At 43.7% G+C, this 20,629-nt stretch overlaps 1 protein-coding gene across 1 annotated transcript in view; it reads right to left on the bottom strand.

Moving 5' to 3' along the window:
* Nucleotides 1-20,629, bottom strand: part of LOC149461648 (interferon-induced GTP-binding protein Mx1-like) — a 95,014-nt gene that overhangs the window by 23,083 nt on the left and 51,302 nt on the right. Inside the window, exons 11-12 of the mRNA XM_089677880.1 lie at nucleotides 12,730-12,871; nucleotides 4,612-4,770 (exon numbers count right to left, since the gene is read on the bottom strand). Coding sequence (XP_089534006.1) covers nucleotides 4,612-4,770; nucleotides 12,730-12,871 — 301 coding nt within the window. The remainder of the gene's footprint in view (nucleotides 1-4,611; nucleotides 4,771-12,729; nucleotides 12,872-20,629) is intronic.

The following is a 20,629-nucleotide window of genomic DNA, read 5'->3' on the forward strand; positions in this document are numbered from 1 at the left end:
GACAAATCTTTTCACGTAAGGCCATTCTAGCTCTGTACCATCATGTGGAAGGCAATGTTTTTGCCTCGTTGGACAGAGCGGTCAGCAGCAAAGTCCACATTGCTGCTGACACGTGGTCCAGCAGGCATGGTCAGGGACGTTACATATCCTTCATGGCGCACTGGGTAAGTCTGCTAGCAGCTGGGAAGGATGCAGGACAGGGTTCAGTGCTGGAGCTTGTTCCGCCACCACACCGCCATAAAGCTAGTGGTGATTCTGCCACATTTGTCTGCTCCACCCACTCCTCTTCCTCTGCCTCTATGGCCTCTTCTGCTGAAATGTTGTCTGAACCAGCAGTGCTCCATAAGCGCTCAAGTGGCTACGCAAGCAGTCAGGCTAAAAGATGCCACAAGGCACATCAGCTGTTCTGTCTAGGGGACAGAAGCCACAACGGGCCAGAGATTCTGTCAGCTCTGCAGGGGCAGGTTCAGAGGTGGTTGACACCACGTCAGCTTGAGCCAGGAATAATTGTATGTGACAATGGCACCATCATTCTCTCTGCCCTCTTACAGGGACACTTGACACATGTTCCATGCTTGGCACACATCCTGAATTTGGTGGTGCAGCATTTCTTGAACAGGTACCCAGGCTTTCAAGGTCTTCTGAGGCAGCCAGAAAAGTTTGTGGCCATTTCCGGTGGTCATACACAGCCATTCAAATGGAATTCAACCTGCCCACCAACCGACTCATTTGTGACATGCCCACTTGGTAGAACTCAACTATAACAATGCTGCAGCAAATGCACACGCAGCAGAGGGCCATCAATGAGTACCTGTGTGAGTATGGCACAAGGAAAGACTCAGGGAAGCTTGGCTTTTTTTTAGCCATGCCACTGGCTGCTGATAAAGGATGCATGCACTGTCCTGTCACCTTTTGAGGAGGCCACAAGGATGGTGAGCCACAACACTGCATGCATCAGTGACACTATCCTGCTGGAGCACACTCTATGTGGAATCATAGACATTGCATTTGAGGCAGAACAGCTGGAGGAAGAGGAGGATGTTCTGTTATCTTAAGGCACCCTTTTGCAGAAACTGTTCCTGCAGAAAACACAGCAAGAGGAAGAAGAGGAGGACTGCACCAGCATGAAAGTAGAGGATCACATACAGCAGTCTTCAAGGGGCGCTTTTCAGACCCCAGAAACCCAGCCAGGAGTAGTACGTGGCTGGGAGGAGGTATTTCCTGACAATGTCATCCTCAGTAACCCAGAGGACGCAATCTCCTGCCTCCACAAACTTACGCTGCATGGGCTCCCTGATTCTGCAAAGCCTTCGAAAAGACCCAAGTATTTGTGTTACCAAGGAGAGATTTGAATACTGGTTGGCAACCCTTCTTGATCCATGTTACAAGGGTAAAGTTGCAGAGCTCATCCAGTCTTCACAGAGGGAGCAGAGGATGAAACACCTTGAGGGCGTCTTGAAAAAAAATTTGTGTAACACCTTTCCAGACAATGGGAGGTTACTATTTCCTGGACAATGTGTTTCTGAGTCTTCGTTCTGTCAAAGGAAGAGCAGTGGAGAAGGCGGCTGGCTGACCAATGCCTTTAAACAGTTTAGTCCTCAGCGCTCAGGGCTGTTAGGTTTAAGCACCCATCGGCAGCGTCTGCATCATATGGTACAGGATTATCTAGGGGCAAGAGCAGACTTGGAGCCACTTCCAACTGAGCATCCACTGGGTTACTGGGTCTTGAGGATGGATCACTGGCCAGAACTTGCTCAATATGCCGTCAAGCTACTGGCCTGTCCTGCATCCAGCGTGCTTTCCGAACGGACATTCAGTGCTGCTGGAGGTTTTGTGATGGATAAAAGTGCGTCTGTCCACAGAGTCCGTTAACCAGCTGACATTTATCAAAATGAATCAGTCCTGGATCAACAGCAACTATTTTGTCCTGATGCTGATAGTTACATTAAATTTAAATTAAATCAGTTATGATTAAATTTGTTAGGGATCTGGAACCCCTTAAAAACTATGCTGCCTATACTATTCCTGAATCCTGATTTTGCTAGCTTCCTACAATTTTTTTGGTTTAGGGCACCACTAACACCCAAGGCCCAATTTTTTGGCACCTGTTTGACAGATGCATGTAAGTTCAATTTTTTACCATTTTTCTCTAATTGTTAATTTTTAACTGCAGAGTCCATTCCAGTGCCCAGCAATAGTAACTGAGGAGTTACAGTGTTCAGGTACCACCAGCACCCAAGGCCCAATTTTTGTGCACCTTTATGACAAGTGCATATAATTAGAAGTTTTAGAGCAGGGTCCAATCCTGCACTCGTCAAGAATAACTCCGAAGGGTTACGGTGTGAAGGCATCGCTCGCCAAACACCCAACAATGCACCCAACAATGCACTGCGCTCTCACAGTCTCCACTCTACACTGTATAAGACAGAGGGGAGAATATTCTCCCCCCCCCCAAAAAAAATTAAATAACGAATAATAATAAAAAAAATACTAAGCAAAAAATACTTGAAAAAAAAACTTGAAAAAATACTTGAAAAAATCTGGTATAAATTGGGGGACGACGACGCGGTTTTTTTAATAAACATGTAATTAAAAAAAAAAAAATATTAGTCCTGCTGCAGCAGGTTCTAAACATTGTACACATGTGCAACTTTGAAAGTAGTTTAAGGGGACCCCCCAGGCATGATATTTAAAGGGGTTTTTGTTTAATTTTTTTTTTTTTACTTTAGGTAATAAAAAAATGACTGTCCCTTTAGAAAACAGTACGTTTTTAAAACATTTTTTTTACTTTTACTTGTCCCTCAGGGCAGTACACTAGTCCCCATACCACTTTTATGGCCAATACCTTGCATATAAGTCTTCAAAATGGGCAATTTTGAATTTGCACGTTCGAGTCCCATAGACTTGCATTAGGTTCGATGTTCACTGGAAACTTTTGGTCTGTTTGAATGTTCTACCGTGAACTGAACTGGGTGGTGTTCGGCCCATCACTACTCCCCACCTAAATCTATGCCCACTCTCCACCTCATGTTATTTTCCCTCACTTCTACCATTGTCCACTTTGTTATCATTCTTCTCCCCTACTTTTATCCATGCCCACTCTGAGCATTCTCTACCACACTTCTTTCCATGCCAACTCTCCACCTCCTGTTATCATTCTCCCTTAATTTCTCCCCAGGCCCATTCTCCACTCCCTGTTATCATTCTCCCCTACTTCTATCTATTCCTCTCTGCACCTCCTGTTATCATTCTCCCTCAGTTCAACCCATGCTTTCTCTCTGTGATCATTCTCCCCCACTTCTTTCCATGCCCACTCTCCTCTCTTTGTTATTCTCCCCACTTTTTTTGTGCCCACTCTCCACTCTATGTTATCATTTTACCTCACTTCTATTCATACCCACTCTCCACTCTCTGATCATTCTACCCCAAGTTTATCCATGTCCACTCTCTTCTATACTTAATTCTCCCCCACTTCTATTTGTACCCAATCTCCACCTCCAGTTTTCATTCTCCCCCACTTCTACCAATGCCTACCCCCCACAGCATTAATCATATGTATTGGTAAAGATTTGTGAAACCACGGAGGAGTGGTGAAGTAAAAATCGAATGGATGAAAATTCCAGGTGTTAACCTTAAAGATAACGTCACACACGGCTTTTCAAATCGGTTGAATAGAGCCACAACGCCACCATATATGCAATAAAGTCCCTGTTTCAGAGCCACAGCACCAGCAACGATCCAACAACTGTGGGAAAAGTTTGTAAAGTACACTAGGAACCTGATACCACCTAGAGTATATTTTGTAGTTGTGTTCCTGGGTGGTAGTATGGCGGGTACCCTTGTGTATAGTGGTGCAAAAAGCATCCCAATTTGAGATGTCAGCTCCAAGCCAAGGTCCATCTGCCAAGTACTGATGACTCTATCAAGTTCTGAGATATGATTGTGAAAAAGAGATGGGGTTTTTTGGAAAGAGAGAGTTGTTCAAAGGAGGTGCATGCTCTGCTCACGTTGTTGAATTAAGGTAGTGATGTAATTGTAAATAGGACCAGGTTGGGAACTGTGAACGGGAGGAAAGAGCTGCAGCGGCCTATTGTGAAATGAAGATGCCCTTGTGAAAAAAACGCATCTGACTCTAGGTAATTCCACAAAGATGCATTGGGTATAAAGGTCTGATTGGTCGCCCGGGAAGAAGTTGGGGTCATAACAGATTGGGGTCAAAGAGTCCAGTTCCACTCTCTGTGATCATTCTCTCCCACTTCTATCTATATCCACTCTCTGTAATCATTCTACCCTACTCCATTCTATGCCTTCTCTCCACCACTTGTTATTATTCTCCCCCATTTCTTTCCATGTCCACTGTACACACTCTGATCATTCTCCCCTACTTCTATTCATATCCACTCTACTCTGTGTGATCATTCCCTCCCTGCTTCTTTCCATGATCTACAACAAACTACTGTAAGTTTCTTTTATTGAACATTATTCAATAATAAAATGCACAACAAGAGATGCTGTCAATCCAAAAAATCGAAGCGCTATTTAAACCAATAACTGCAAACTGCAGTTACATATTAATTATGCGGAATCATCTGCGTATGACTTTGTACACACCTGTGGTTTCATTCAGCTTTTCAACCGCTGGACCTTCCAATGTTTTTATTTTTTTCTTGACAATAGCTGCAAACGTTCTGTGATTGAGAAGTCCTGTCAGTTCCTGCCCTCGCCACTTCATCTCGTAGACATCCGTATCACTTTTTATTTCCATAGAGACTAACAAAAAACATGAGACAGTTATTTATTTTCAAAACGAGAATAGTGTAGGCATATTTATTGTACATGACCCATGGTAACAGTGTGAGTCTGTAATTAAGGTCAGGTTACTGCAGGTCAAGCTGGATGGATTAACAAGTTGGGAATCTATCGCCTCCACCTTGTTCCGGAGAACCACTGGAACTTTCCAGAAGCCAGTGGGTAGAAGAGGTGGAGACCTAATCTGCATGTTTATGGGAGTCTGGCCAGTCTCAGATTTAGAGGCCCTGGTAGAGTGGTGAGACCAGCCCATAAATATGGGAGAGTCAGGCTGGCAGGGGAATCGGGTGAAAGATGAAGTGCTGAGGAGACTGTCGGTGGACTGGGAGGGGTCCCCTAGGTTTATGGGGGCCAGTTTCCAGGCTGGGCTCAGGAGGGTCCATTCAGTAGAATGGCATGAACAGGATCAAGGCCTGGGAGCAGTGGGAGCAAGGAGGACAGAGTGAGTACACCAGCACACACAGGAATTCAGGAGGGGAGAGACTGCAACATGTAGCAAGCTTTCAAAGGACAGTGCTGTGCTTAACCCTTTATCCTTGTCCTGGGAGATCTTCTGTGAAGCCAGGAGGGCTGGTAGTGTCTGCAGGCTGTGGAGCTGGGAGCAGTTCTAGGGGAGAGGAGACATCTCTGTATGTAGTTTGCAACAAGCTGAGCTAACTTTCAGGGGGACTCCTAATCCCTAGCCCGTATCGGGCAGTTGCTACTGATCTGCAAAGACGGCCTTGAAAGAAAAGAACAGTTCAGGATCTTTTTCTGTCATTAGGAAGGAAGTTTTCCCCATGGATTGATTCAGTACAATTTGGGCATCCCATAACCCCTATTACCCTATCCAAGTTATTTCCCTATTATTATTATACAGTATTTATAAAGCGCCAACAGTTCGCTCAGCGCTGTACATTACAATGGGAGACAGAACATGCGACAGTACAATAACAATACAATGTGATACACGAGGGGTTCCAGGGCCCTGCTCCTTGGAGCTTACAATCTAGGAGGGAGGGGATAGTGGTACAGGAGGAAATAGCTGTGGGGGATGGAGTGGTAGGAAGAGTGGAGGAGGTCAGGACTTAGCAGGGGGTGGGGTAGGCTTCTCTGAAGAGGTGAGTTTTCAGTGTGCGCCTAAAGGAGAGGAGAGTAGGTGATAGTCTGATGGATTGGGGTATGGAGTTCCAGAGTATGGGTGACGCCCTGGAGAAGTCCTGGAGGCGGGCATGGGAGGAGGAGACTAGGAAACTAGAGAGAAGGAGGTCTTGTGAGGAGCGGAGAGTACATGTAGGTTGTTACTTGGATATTAGGTCGGTGATGTAGTTCGGGGCAGTATGATGGACAGCTTTGTACGTCAGTGTTAGGATTTTGAATTTGATCCGTTGGGCAATCGGAAGCCAGTGGAGGGATTGGCAGAGGGGGGTGGCGGAAACGGAGTGGTTGGTAAGGTGGATGAGTCTGGCTGTTCAGGATTGACTGAAGCGGGGATAGCCTGTGGCGAGGCAGGCCAGTGAGGAGGGAGTTGCAGTAATCGAGTCGTGATATGATGAGGGAGTGGATGAGCTGTTTAGTGGTTTCTGAGGTTAGGAACGTGCGGATTTTGGCGATGTTGCGGAGGTGGAGTCTGCACGAGATTGTTAGTGATTGGACGTGGGGCTGGAAGGATAGATTGGAGTCAAGAATGACATCAAGTACTCTGGCCTGCGGGGCGGGCCTGATGGTGGCATTGTTGGACGTGATGGAGAAGTCAGTGGGGGGGTGGTGTGCGGACTGGGGGGAAGACTAGGAGCTCGGTTTTGGAGAGGTTCAGTTTAAGGAAGTGGAGCGACATCCAATCTGATATGTCGTTCAGTAGGCTTGTGATTCAGGCGGAGACTGAGGGGGTGAGGCGAGGGGTCGAGAGATAGATTTGCGTGTCGTCAGCATAGTAAAAAAACAAGCTCATGGACTGTTCACTGACTGTGGATGCAAGTGGAAAATGCATGTTGCCTGGCTGAGCAGAGTTTAGGGGGACCTTGAAACACAGCAGTTTTCAAAAGGGTAGCACTACAAGAGTAAGGGCAGTTGATTAACATGGCACACTGGCCTCGTGTATGAGCATATGGTAATGAAAAGCATCTAAGTTGCCCATAACAACCATTCATTTCTATAAATCGCCAAATAACAGTATAAAACCAAAGTATACTTTTTTACTAAAGACATAAAGTGAAGGGTGTTAGTTGTACTACTTTGGAATTGGGGTTATGTAGTTTTCTACAACAATAGTCTAAAACCAGATAGCTAAACCCTGGCTGCTGGGTTCAAATGTTCAGGGTGCACAAAATGTATCAATCCACAAGGCATAACAAGAGAACTACAAACAATATAGTAATGAATACGTAGTCGGCAGGGGCAGACTGACAACTCATGGGGCCCCGGGCAATAGGGGATCATGGGGCTCCTGTGTCCTTGCCCAAACTCAAAAAAGCCTATGAAAAAGGTACCAGGGGCATCTCATGGGGCCCCCTACTGACCCCGGGCCATCGGGCAGTGCCCGAGTTTACAAATGGTCAGTCCACCCTGGTAGTCGGTAATAAACCAAGGTCAGTAACGTGTGGTTGCAGGTTAGGGTCAGGCACATAGTTGATCAACCTAAGGTCAATAACAAATGGTTGTAGGTTGGGATCAAGCAGAAGCATAGTCAAGGAACAAGCCAAAGTTGGTAATAAGTGATAGCGAAGATATGGATGGCAGCGGGAGCGAAAGAAGTAAGATATTGGCTGGAGAGAGCACAATAATCTAGTACATGGGAAGTGCAAAGGCAAGGCCTAAAAAGGAAGTTCATGGGAGGAGAAAAGAGTTCAAGATTTATTAGGAACGAGACAAAAAATGGAAAAATGTATCAAAAACTTACCGTCAGTTTCCTTTCGTGGCGCCAGTCCATGGCAACATGCATGTGGTAGTATGTTGCCATGGATGGCACCAGGAAAGGAAAGTTACGGTAAGTATTTGATAAATTTTTCTGTTTTCCTGGCGCCAGCATGGCAGCATACATGTGGTAGATAAATACATAGCTACCAGGGTGGAAAGCTTCGGCAAATCCTAACCGCACATGTATGCTTCCATGTTGGTGCCTAGAAAAAGGAAAATTATATCAAATACTTACCGTAATTTTCCTTTCTTGGTGCCATTCCATGACTACCACATGTATGCTGCCAGGAACGTAAGTTTGTCAGAGTAATCAGGCAAGGCACCATCCAACATCTCAGGTGGCTGAGCAAGAAGCTCTACTGCCAAATGCAGCAGAAGTTGCGAGTTCACTTTCCAGTACCAACAAAAATCTTTTTAAATTTTACCAAAAAATTGGGTTAATTTTAGTATATTTTAAGATATCATATCCTGAAATAAAGCGTTTGATAAATAATAAATAGCTCAAATATTCTATAACCATTTTATGCTCCAACACCTCTGTTTTCAGAAAATCTATCATTGTTTCAGAGTTTAATGTAATTTTCCAGCAAAATACGAAGACTAACATGCGTGCAAAAAATTTTCAAAAATTGCCTGGGAAGACAATTGGTTAACAAATGAAAATGAACAAACAGAATTTTTTTTTTTAGTAAAATCCATTTCTTGGAGTTAAAGGAACACAGATCCCACTAGCTGTGTCTGTGATCTATTCCTAGGGCATAAAACATATTGGGAGAGACTTCAAGATCTTAATATGTACAATCTGGTGGAAAGAAGGGAAAGGGGAGACTTGACTGAAACCTTTAAAGTTGGTGAAAACCCTTACATATATCCAGCGAAGTAACAGGTGACACATGGAGATTAAACAAATCCTCCTACATAAGTTGTGCCCGTTTATCTGCAGTCTTCTCTTCTCTACACCCGTTCAAAGAGCAGAATTTTTAAAGTTTGTCTAAGCTGTCGGGAAAAAGGGGGCGAAAAGCTGAACCGACATTCTGCTGAGCTCAGTGAGGAGAGCTCTGAGAGCTGATTGGAAGGAAGAAACACCCCCACCCCTTCCATACAGCTCACAGGGACAGAGCTGAAGCTTTCAATCAGCTGGAGGTCCCTTCCCTGTCACCATTTTTTTCCTGGTGTCAGGAAAAGTTGTGAAGTGATTCATGCTGATGGCAGAGGAATGAAGCAGCAGACAGAAATGACACATAGTGCTCTGGATAGAGACAAGTACACACTATAGAGGGATATGTTTTGTTCTATTTCATGTCTAGGTTTACAAACACTTTAAATACATCAAGGGGGGGTGAATAAGGTTGAGGAGGGCAGTATTTTCAATAGAAAGCCAAGTTCAGGAACACGGGGACGTAATCTCAAGCAAGCAGGTGGAAAGTTCAAATCTAACTTTGGAAAGTATTATTTTACTGAAATGGTAGTTGATGTTTAGAATAGACTTCCAGCAGAGATGATCGACAGTCAACAGTAATTGGCTTCAAACATCCTTAGAACAAACATAGATCTATACTAGGGGTGTCCAACCTTTTGACTTTCCTGGGTTACCTTTGAAGAAAAGGATTTGTTTTGGGCCACACATAAAATACACAACAATAAGGACAGTTGATGAGGAGAAAAAGTCAGGCAGAACACAAATTAACTGATATGGATAATGTACCTATCTATCCAAATCATAAATGTAAGAGGGCAATCAAACTAGTCCAATATTTGACACTGTTTTTGATAAATGCATGCATTGATAAAATGAATAATACGTGATCGTGACGAGTTGGAGATAAAACTTATAAAATTCCAGTAGAGACAATGTCAAATTTTTACAAAAAATCTTTTAAAAAATCCACATTTTTAAGCACATTTTGTGTTGGGCCACATTCATAGCCACCTTGGGCCACATGCTGCCTATTGGGCTACAGGTTGGGCACCCCTGATCTATACTAAGACAAAAAAGTAAAATAAAAAAACCCAAAAAGCAGCAAAAAATTATAAAAAAAAAACAAAACATTGTGGCACTACCACCTTAGGAGATGCTGAGTTTTGGGTTCCCCTATAGTCCTGCACAGCCAGGCAACATGCATTTTTCCTAAGACTTGCATACTGGAGACAGTAAACAGTCCTTAAGCATGGGTTTCTTTTTTAGATTTTATTGAGGGGTTTTGAACTTGGATGGGGTAAGCGGTGAATGGGGTGCCCAAGGGAACTGTAACTGAAGAAAACAACCTAGCAACTATGTACAAGTCTGTATTATAGATCTCTTCTTGGAGAGCTCTGCAGCGTCTCCTGGTGTACCACCCCAGACCCCAAATGAATCCTCATCCAGCTACCTGAGGGAATCCCTGGACAAGGGGACCTAGAACCTGCCAGTTTAAATCAACAGTCCCAGTTGGGGGCTAGTTAGGTTTCCCACCCAAATGCCCTCTTCCCTTTTTCCTGTCCAGCGGGTGTAGGATTACTCACTATTCCTCTCCTGCAGGCTTGTTGGGATGGTGGTTGCCTTCAGGACTTCTGTTGGGCTGACTCCTTCCTTGACTCTACAGATGGTCCTCTCTCTAGGGGCCAGTAAGGATAAGTGATCATCCTTTTCAGATCCCAGCCTGTAGATAGGCCCCCTTCCAGGCTCCTGTATCCCAGCCATTCACTCTATCGTCCACCCAAACTCTACTTCTGCTAAGCAGGCTCAGTCACACTTAGAGGTTGCCCTGGCCCCATGCCAAGCCTCCAGCTTGGGGATTGGCCAAAATCCTTTATGTGTGCAGACCAGCCCCTCTTCACCTCCACCCACTGAGTTCTAGAGACTTCTCCAAGTCTCTGGATCAGAGGGAGGTATCAGGGAACTGATCTTCAGAGCCCTCAGCCTTGACCTAAAGGAGACCTGGCTGACTCATGCCCAGGCTGACTCATGCTCAGACTGCTACTCATCCTCTAGCTCAAAACCTAGCTAGCTCCCCCTAGCTACCTAGATGGGCGCTTCAACAAATTAAATAAAAAAAGAGCAGACTCAATGTCTCAAACTCTTACATCACTTTTCTATGTTTCTACCTACTCCTATTGTTCTTCTATGAACTGATGCAAGATGGAAGTGGAATTAGTTCTACCTGATTGGCAAATTGTTGTTTTGTTTGCCACTGTTCAGTTAATTCTGTAGATGGCAATATGTACCAGTGTCAGGTACAGTTACTTGTGTGCCAGAGGAGGAGGGGAGTTGACAGTCCATCCAAAATGAATAGGCTGCCCAAACATTTTGCATATTATTGTGTGGTATAACATGTATTACCATGTAAGTATTAAAGCACCATGCATCTATGAAGTTTGTTTAACCACTTACCCTCCAGAGGATTTACCCCCCCTTCCTGACCAGGACATTTTTTGCGAAACAGCGCTGCGTTACTCTAACTGACAATTGTGCGGTCGTGCAACACTGCACCGAAATGAAATTTGTGTACTTTTTTTCCCACAAATAGAGCTTTCTTTTAGTGGTATTTGATCACGTCTGGGTTTTTTATTTTTTGTGCTACAAACAAAAAAAGACTGACAATTTTGAAAAAAAATCCAATATTTTCTACAGTTAAAAAATTTCATTTAATCATAAATATAGGTTAAAATGTGTTCTGCTCCATGTCTTTGCTAAGAAAAAATCCCAATACATGTAAATTAGTTGGTTTACGTGAAAGTTATAGGGTCTACAAATGGCGGTATATATATACTGGAATTTTTTTAAAACATTTTTTTATACTAGTAATGGCGGCGATCAGCAACTTATAATCGGACTCTGTCGGGCATTCTGACACTGGAGGGATCTGACTAACTGCCACTGACATCCCCAGTGACACTACTACAGTGATCAGTGCTAATAAAAAGCACTGACACTGTACTAATGACACTGGGCAGGAAGGGGTTAACATTTGGGGTGATCAAAGGGTTAACTGTGTACTGTGTTGTGTTTTACATTATGTGCTGTTTGTGTTTTACTGGGGAGACATGCTGCTTTGCATTGCTCTGCAAAGCAGCCTGTTCGTGCTGACAGGGGAGAGATTTGTGTTGTCTACACACAGACCTCTCCCCTGTCACTGTTCCTCAGTGATCACCGGGTGCCGGCAGGGAATCTCTGGACCCGGTGATCGACAACTGTGGCTGCCCCAACCCAGAAATGCAAAATCACATATATATATATATGTGTGTGTGTGTGACCACTTGATTCGCTGTCACGGCGGTCACATGATCGGAAAAGGTCCAGATCGCAAGGGGAGATCAGGACCTTTCAGTGAGTCACGGACATATGTGTTGGGAGCGCTCTCAGCACATATGTATTTTCAAATGGTAAGCAAATATGCGGCTGCTTGGCGTCAAGGCCCAGACGCCGAGAGGCTGCATATTTGTGGGCGCTTGGCATCTAAGGGTTAAAGAACATTATTTTGTATCAATTCTTACAGGTTCCATTTTAAGAATGCCTAGAGCAGCATTGGGTTTCAAGTAATTGTAAACCCCCACCTTATAAAACAACCCAAACAAAACATCATAGATACATTTTTTCCTGTTTTTTTTTTTTTCTTATAACCGATTGCATTCCCTCTAAACTCAGAACAGAGAACTATAGGAGGAGAATCAGCAGCCCACTGAGCTTCCCAGTGAATGGCGGGTGGGGGTGTCAGTACAATTCTGATCATTGTAGGAGAACAGGCTGAGTTCCCAACACAGCTAGAGAAGTGACCACGCTGTGCTCTCATGCCTAGTGTGGTCAGTGTGTAATAGGAAAACAGAGAGACTGGCAGGAACACCAGGGATTTCACACAAAGGAAGCAATACACAGAGAACAGGAGACTTTCATACAAGCACATGGGACAGCAGGCACATATCAGGAATAGGAAATGTTGGGTTTGCATATTCTTTAAAATCCATCCTTGCTGATCCCCTATGTTGTGGCCTATCATCATGCTGTAGATCCTGTGAAATAGGAGTGTGGCTGTTTTTAGCAATACTCACATTTTAAGACTGATTCGTTCAGAAGCTGCTCCCAGGAATTAAAGTGTTTTCGCATTTCACTAAAAAGTTTCAGATGTCCATTGGTGACCTCGTCTTCACCTTGGGTGGCTTGCTGAATCCCTTCAGTAAATGCTGTAATTTTCTATTGGCGAAAGTAATAACAATTTGCATCATCCTACCCACAATACATCTGCCTCTAAATGTTCATCAGAGGTAAAGCAATGGCAAAAATTGGAATACACAATGCAAAGTGATATTAACCTCCCTAGCGGTCTGATTATGTCCATATTTCTGTGCTCAAAGCGGTACATTTTTTTGCATGGAAATATGTATTTTTTTTATTGTAGGCCTGTAATTTTTAGGAATAACTCACTGAAATCTGTCCGAACAAGAGTCTAGTAAACATCCCGGGTATGATAAAATTTGAAACCCGAATCATAAATTATAATTTAATAAATAATCATAAAAAATAATAATAATAAATTTAATTCAATAATATAATCAAACCAAAAACACTGAAATTTGAAATATAGCGCCAAGTTCACATATCACTGAGCAAAGTCGTAAAATCGTTTTCAGTGTCTGATGATGAATTTCCCCCACGAATCATTATCACTCAATTCTGCAAGTGGTTCTGATTTACTATCGCTGTTCTCTAGCCGGTCTAAAACCGCTTTTGACCTAAAGGGACGCTTTTTGGACGCCATGGACGTTTCTCAGTTTCCAGGCAGAAAGAACAGTAAACATGCAGGCAGGGTACAGGACAAAGCACTCGGGACAAAATGTATGTGAAATGGTTTGATACAGGAATGTTATACTATGTGATTTTAGTGAATGTCACTTTTTGTCATTTTCAAATTTCCCGCCGGTTCCATCCCCCGTACGTCCCGACGCTCACAGGGAACGGAACCCAGACGACAGATGCCGGCATCCGCCGGATTACATTGCCGGGGACACTGCAGGAGGGACATCGCGGGAGCGCAGGACAAGGTAAGTGAAAAACAGATGCCAGAGCAACGCCGCATGGTATTCCCGAGTGTAGCTCGGGGTTACCGCTTTTGGTACTGAAACTTTACCCCGATCTACACTCGGGAATACCGCCAAGGAGGTTAAACCCAAAAACAAACATTTATTATACTGCAGCTTACCAATTCTTAGATGTGGTGGCTGCATTAGTTTCCTTTTTTTTGGCTTTCTTTCTTCTTTTTAATCTGGCAATCCAGCCAGAAATGCAGGCCATAGACGGGCCGAATTGTCGGCCGATAAACGAAAAATTGGTTGCTTCCGATGCTGCCACCAATGTCTACGAAAAATGGCCGCTTTTCATGGATATTCCAGCATGATCGATAAAAAGAAATGAGAAGATCCTCGAAAAACAGCCGACGGCATTGCCCCACGAACGGCGTGAATATCAGCCGATTTTTCGTGCGGACAAAAATTCGGCCGATAAACGACCCATCTATGGCCTGCATTAGTCTGTTGTTTTTCAAAAGCCCAAGCTCTCCAGCAGAATGTATTATTCCCATGGATGAGACAAAACCATTTAATACTAGCAGGGGTGCTTGTAATGATAAGATTTTATTTATTTATGCAAAACTTTTATCTGCAAAGGAAAAATGGGCAGCACAGTGGCTAAGTGGTTAGCACTTCCATCCAGCAGCACTAGGGTCTTTAGTTCAAATTCCAACCATGGCACCAGCTGCCTGGAGTTTGCATGTTCTCCCTTTGCCTGTGAGGGTTTCCTCCCGGTACTCCACTTTCCTCCCAAACTCCAAAAGACATGCTGGTAGCTTAATTGGCCCTAGTATATGTATGACTATGAGTCAGGTACCACAGATCCTTGAGGGTTAAGGACTGATATGAAGGTACAAGATACAATGGATATAAAAAGTCTTCACACCCCTGTTAAAATGTCAGGTTTCTGTGATGTAAAAAAATGAGACAAAGAAATAATTTCAGAATTTTTTTGACCTTTAATGTAACCTATAAACTGTACAACGCAGCTGAACAACAAACTGAAATCTTTTATGGGGTGAGGAGTAAACATAAAAAACTAAAATAATGTGGTTGCATAAGTGTGCACACCCTCTTATAACTGGGGATGTAGCTGTGTTCAGAATTAAGCAATCACATTCAAAATCATGTTAAACAGGAGTCAGTACACACCTGCCATCATTTAGTGCCTCTGATTAACCCCAAATAAAGTTCAGCTGTTCTAGTAGGTCTTTCCTAACCAGGGGCGGACTGACAACTCATGGGGCCCCCGGGCAATAGGGGATCATGGGGCCCCTGTGTCCTTGCCCAAACTCAAAAAAGCCTATGAAAAAGGTACCAGGGGCATCTCATGGGGCCCCCTACTGACCCCGGGCCCTCGGGCAGTGCCCGAGTTTCCAAATGGTCAGTCCGCCCCTGTTCCTAACATTTTCTTAGTTGCATTTTACAGCAAAAGCCATGGTCCGCAGAGAGCTTCCAGAGCATCAGAGGGATCTCATTGTTAAAAGGTATCAATCAAGAGAAGGGTACAAAAGAATTTCCAAGGCATTAGATATACCATGGAACACAGTGAAGACAGTCATCATCAAGTGGAGAAAATATGGCGCAACAGTGACATTACCAAGAACTGGACGTCCACTGTATAGGTATATTGACGGCGCCAGGGGGGGACTGAAAACTCATGGGGCCCCCAGGCAATGGGGGATCATGGGGCCCCTGTGTTCTTGCCCAAACTCAAAAAAGCCTATGAAAAAGGTACCAGGCAGGGGCGGACTGACAACTCATGGGGCCCCCGAGCAATAGGGGATCATGGAGCCCCTGTGTCCTTGCCCAAACTCAAAAAAGCCTATGAAAAAGGTACCAGGAGCATCTCATGGGGCCCCCCTACTGACCCCGGGCCCTCGGGCAGTGCCAGAGTTTCCAAATGGTCAGTCCACCCCTGGACGGCGCTATATAGGTACCTAAAGTAAATTAAAATAAACTTTTTTCTGTAATGGATTATAAAGTGTGAGCTGGAGCTTGGCTTCAATTAGTTTGTGTATTTAAATCTGCTAATACATTGATCACTTCACCACACCCCGCAGACTGACAATGCTGCTGTGCTTCTTCATCCAGAGTAGTGTAACACAGGAGGTGTGTTACTGGCCAGATCATAAGGTGAAAACACAGGGGGAAAAAGCCAAATAAAACTAATGCAGCCACCACATCTAATGATTGGTAAGCTGCAATATATTACATTTTTGGTTTTGAGTTTAATACCAATCTAACTAAAAGCTATTTTCTAGGATACTATACCTGTTTGGGACAAATTTATTTGATTATTTTTTGCATTTAAAGCGATATTTAACCTAAAAAAAATTCCAAATATATTTTTAGTACTTACCTTAGTGTTCAATGTCTGGATGCATATTACAGAGGGATTTACTTTGTAGAGAGGTTTTTATGCTTTTTTTCATGTTTTCTGAGTTTTAACAATTTGTATGAATACACTTTGTGGGGTGCATATTGAAGGGAAATGTATGTCTTTTAGGTCTGTCATTTTGTTTTTCCCCTCCACTCCATTTTATATTCCATGTTGATTAATTGTTTTGTATTATAACCAGAATGAGTTAATGAAAATATGCTATGTCAGTTATGTATTACAGAACTATACTCACAAAATTCTTCTATCTTTTATCTTAGCTTAGCCTTGGTAGAGACGGTGAAAGTATCCAACTATTTCTTTGTATTAACAAGCACCTGTTTCTGTTATGATACAATTAAATGTCAAATATTTCTGTCCCATGAGAAAATAATTGTTTGTTACTTATAACTAATTACAATGCCTGAGAAAGATCATGTTCACAGCCTTGAAAAGTATCTAGCCAGATTCTATTGTATGTAGCAGATAAGTTTTTATGTAATATTATAGACATTCCTTATTCTTGGGAAAGTTAAATTTTGCTTCTCATCATTATTCAGGATTGACGTAAATGCTTGTATTTGTATTCAGCCAATCAATTGCTGAGAATTAAGTTTTTCCCAGATACTCTGTGCCCCCCACCTTACTTTTTTGTTATATTAATCCTCTTCCCGCTAATAAAAAATGTAGATTAATTTCACCTACACTGTGTGCACTTGTCTATTACTTAGGTGAAGTTAGTCTTCTGGACGTCCATACCTTCAAACAGACTGATCAAGACAGATAGCCAGGGGCTAGCGACAACCTTTCAATTGGAGGTCCCACCGAGATCGGGAGGTCAACCCGTTTGCGGTCACCCGGTAAGATAAACAAAATCTGTCTGTCTGTCCGGCTGTCCGTGGGCTCTGACTAAACTCTCGATCTCTGAACTGACAGGAGTATTCTGGGAATACTCCATTGAGTCTCAGGGAGACTCAGATAAGGAAAGGTGATTTCTGTAGACGGGGTCTACATTTAAAATACCTAGACAGGGTCTAGGTATAATTACAGAGTCTTAACGAGTCTGTTGAGGGTAACCAACTTTCTTTTCTTTGCTTCTATTATTAAATGCATAGAGTATAAAATAATTTGTTTATGCAAATAAGTGAACCCAGTTGGTAAGTGAACGGGTCGAAGTTATTGAAATAGAGTCAATATTTAAGTTCTTACTGTCTATCCTTTGTTGAGAGTGATAAGTGGTCACGTGTCACTCGACCCGCTCCATACTGTCAGCACGGCTGAAGTACCACTGTGACTAGCTCACGTTTATGGAAGGCGCACCAAAGTGAAAACTGCGGTGGCAGCTGAGCACTGTGAGCATTCCACTAGATCTCACATATGTGTGGTGTATTGATCCAACATACCGGGGTAGATGTAGGAGAACACATAATCAGACACATTTCCGTTGACCGTTACAACATACACCAAGCGTCTCCTACCATAGATAATCCAAAACAGTACTGTAAAAGACAGTACCTTTATAAACATAATTTTTCCTTTTTAATACATAACGATTTTATTGGGCGAACTTTAGGAGATTTACGATTTTTTATTAAGTCATTTAACAATTTTGTAGGACCAATATGGGAGGTGGTAAATCTAAATCAATTTCCCACCCCCCTCCTCAAGCTGAAGAGACATGCAAGGACTACATAGCTCGTGTCTGTGGCACAAACTATTTCCTCATTAACCCTTTTGTAGATAATCTTTCCGAATGGACTGAGTCCATGGGAAGTTGTAGTCCTTTCCCTAGGAACGGGGCGAATGATTCCTTCCATATGGATATGGTAAAGGGGCTGTGTTTAGGAGATGAGGAGGCATGGCCATATTTTGGTCCCGACCCTCAATGGGACCATAACTATATGGAAGAAGGAGGACTAAATTGGTTAACATATGCTCCACACTGGTATGAGACAACAGATAAGGGACAGAGAGTGAAAAACAAAAATAGTCAGGTTAAGCTTCACGAACTACAAAATAAATTGACAGCAAATATTAAGCCCAACAAACCTCCTCCATATAAACACATCTATCCCTCTTTATCACAAAAGGACATAGATGAACTTATGATGACTAGTGCCACCCTATTACCCCCACCACCCACTGTTCCCACGGTGCCTGACCAAAGACAAGACGTTCCCGGAGCAGACGGTTCACCCGTCATAGCAGACACAACAACTCATGACCACCCAGAACAGGAATCTGACGAGGAGGAAGGTCCTCCTCCCTCGAGACATGAGACACAACCTGACTCCACGCAGTCCAAAGCCACCCCAAGACGGTCCGTTTTAAAGATAGAATTACCACGAAGGACAGGTAGGAATACTAGCAAGAGTAATGAAGCAACACACCTGCCGTTTATGACGGTTGGGGAGCAACTCTTAAAGAAACCAATCGAAATCGAGGACATTAATAAAATAGTGAAACACTGTCCCAAACCAAACACGGCACCACAGGGCACCATTACTTATTTAAAGAAAGCATGTAGGGGGAGAAATTACACTCAGGAGGACATGCGGTTAATCATAGACGGAGTTGTAGGGACACACTCTGGATGGGATTGGACAAAGGTACCCTCCATTAACAACATTCAAACGGGTGACCCCAATGCTAATCCCATTGTTCCCTATCCCACAGCCTCTACCTATGCCCTTAACACCCCAGAGGGACAAGAAACCATGTGGCAGGAGATTATTGACCATATGACGGAGATCTTTAAAACCAGATCCTCCCTTTCCACTGCTATAGCCTGTAAACAGAAGGGCTCTGAGACCCTTACTGAATTCTGGAGGAGATTTGATGCCTGTTGGACTCAGGAAGCGGGACTGGAGAAGACTAATAATGCCAGCCTCCTGATTTCAACATGGATCAGTAATACCCTGCCACACTTGACGGTCCCAATCAGGCAAATGATTCCCTCATGGACATCCGATACACTAGATGATTTTCAGAAACAACTTTATGATAGAGAAGCTGCAGGATGCTTTGACATCAAGAAAACAACGCCCTCTACACATAACTACGACAATATCCTCGCACCACAGAGAGGAAACCATCCCCGTGGAAGAGGTAGAAGGGGAGGACAGACAGGTAGAAGCGCCCCTCATAAATACCAACAACCCCAAACTCACCGCAACTTAGATTTCTCACCGGTCCAAGACCCACAGGTTTGCTATAACTGTGGCAGGCCAGGACATTGGGCCAGAAACTGTCCACAACCCAATAAGAAACAACAACCTAGGAATGAAAGCGCAACAATCACACAAAAGCCAGCACCACCCCAGTTCCCCATAGATTGGAATAACCACCAAACCTCACGTTTCTGATGGGGCCCGGAGGCTGGTATCCCGACTTTTCCTCAGATCACTGACAGTTGGAGGGAGGCTCCCTTGATTGTTCTCAACATCAATGGATCCTCCATTCCATTTCTCGTTGATTCTGGGGCAACCACTAGTGTGATATCTGAAGAACACTATGATGGTCCTAGAGGAAAGTCGGAGCCTTCTGTGGGTATAAATGGGATACCAACAAAAACTTACTGCACAAGACCACTCATCATTACAACAGATGCAGGAGATGTGGTAACCAAACATGTGTTCAGGATCATACCAGGGTGTCCTGTAAATCTACTAGGGAGAGACCTCTTTGACAAATTAAGTCTTTCCATTTCAGTCTCCCCACATGGTGGGGGATTACAGGCAGAATCTCCACTGTTACCCATCTCAATCCCCAGAGGCAAACATCAGCAAGCCCTACCCGAGATCTTTGCTTTCCAGGATCTCCCAGAAGAATTATGGGCTACAGAAGAGTTTGACACCGGTCTAATCTCCTGTACCCCATACAGGGTCACCTTAAAACCAAATGTGGCCCCAGTGTTTCAAAAACAATATTCCCTGTCACAAGAGAAAATTGAAGGTATCACCCCAATGGTTGAGAGGTTCTTACAGGAAGATATTCTAGAAGAGATTATCTCTCCCTATAATACCCCTGTGAACCCGGTAAAAAAACCCAATGGTACATACCGATTTGTACAAGATCTGAGAGCGGTTAATGACCTGGTGCAGCCTATAGCCCCCATAGTACCAGATCTAAATGCCCTTCTCACTCGCATACCACATGACGCAGCAGTATTTACCGTAATTGATCTTAAAAACGCCTTTTTCAGTGTCCCAGTTGACAAGGAGACAAGACCCATTTTTGCTTTTTCCCTTGATGGGCGGCGCCAACTGACCTGGTGCAGAATTCCACAAGGCTTTGTGGACAGTCCCGTGGTATATAGCATTGTTTTACAGTCCACTCTAAGGCCCTGGCAACCCCCCCAAGGTTCGGTAGTACTACAGTACGTCGATGACTTGATGGTCTGTAGTAAGTCATGGGAGTCCTGCCAATCAGATAGTGAATCACTGATGTTATGGTTATGGAAGTGTGGTCACAAAGTGTCTAAGCAAAAGTTGCAGTGGTGTAAGG

This window comes from Staurois parvus, unplaced genomic scaffold, assembly GCF_062004578.1.
Source record: "Staurois parvus isolate SC_StPar_1 unplaced genomic scaffold, SC_StPar_1.0 ptg000195l, whole genome shotgun sequence".
In the NCBI taxonomy this organism is placed as follows: Eukaryota; Metazoa; Chordata; class Amphibia; order Anura; family Ranidae; genus Staurois; species Staurois parvus.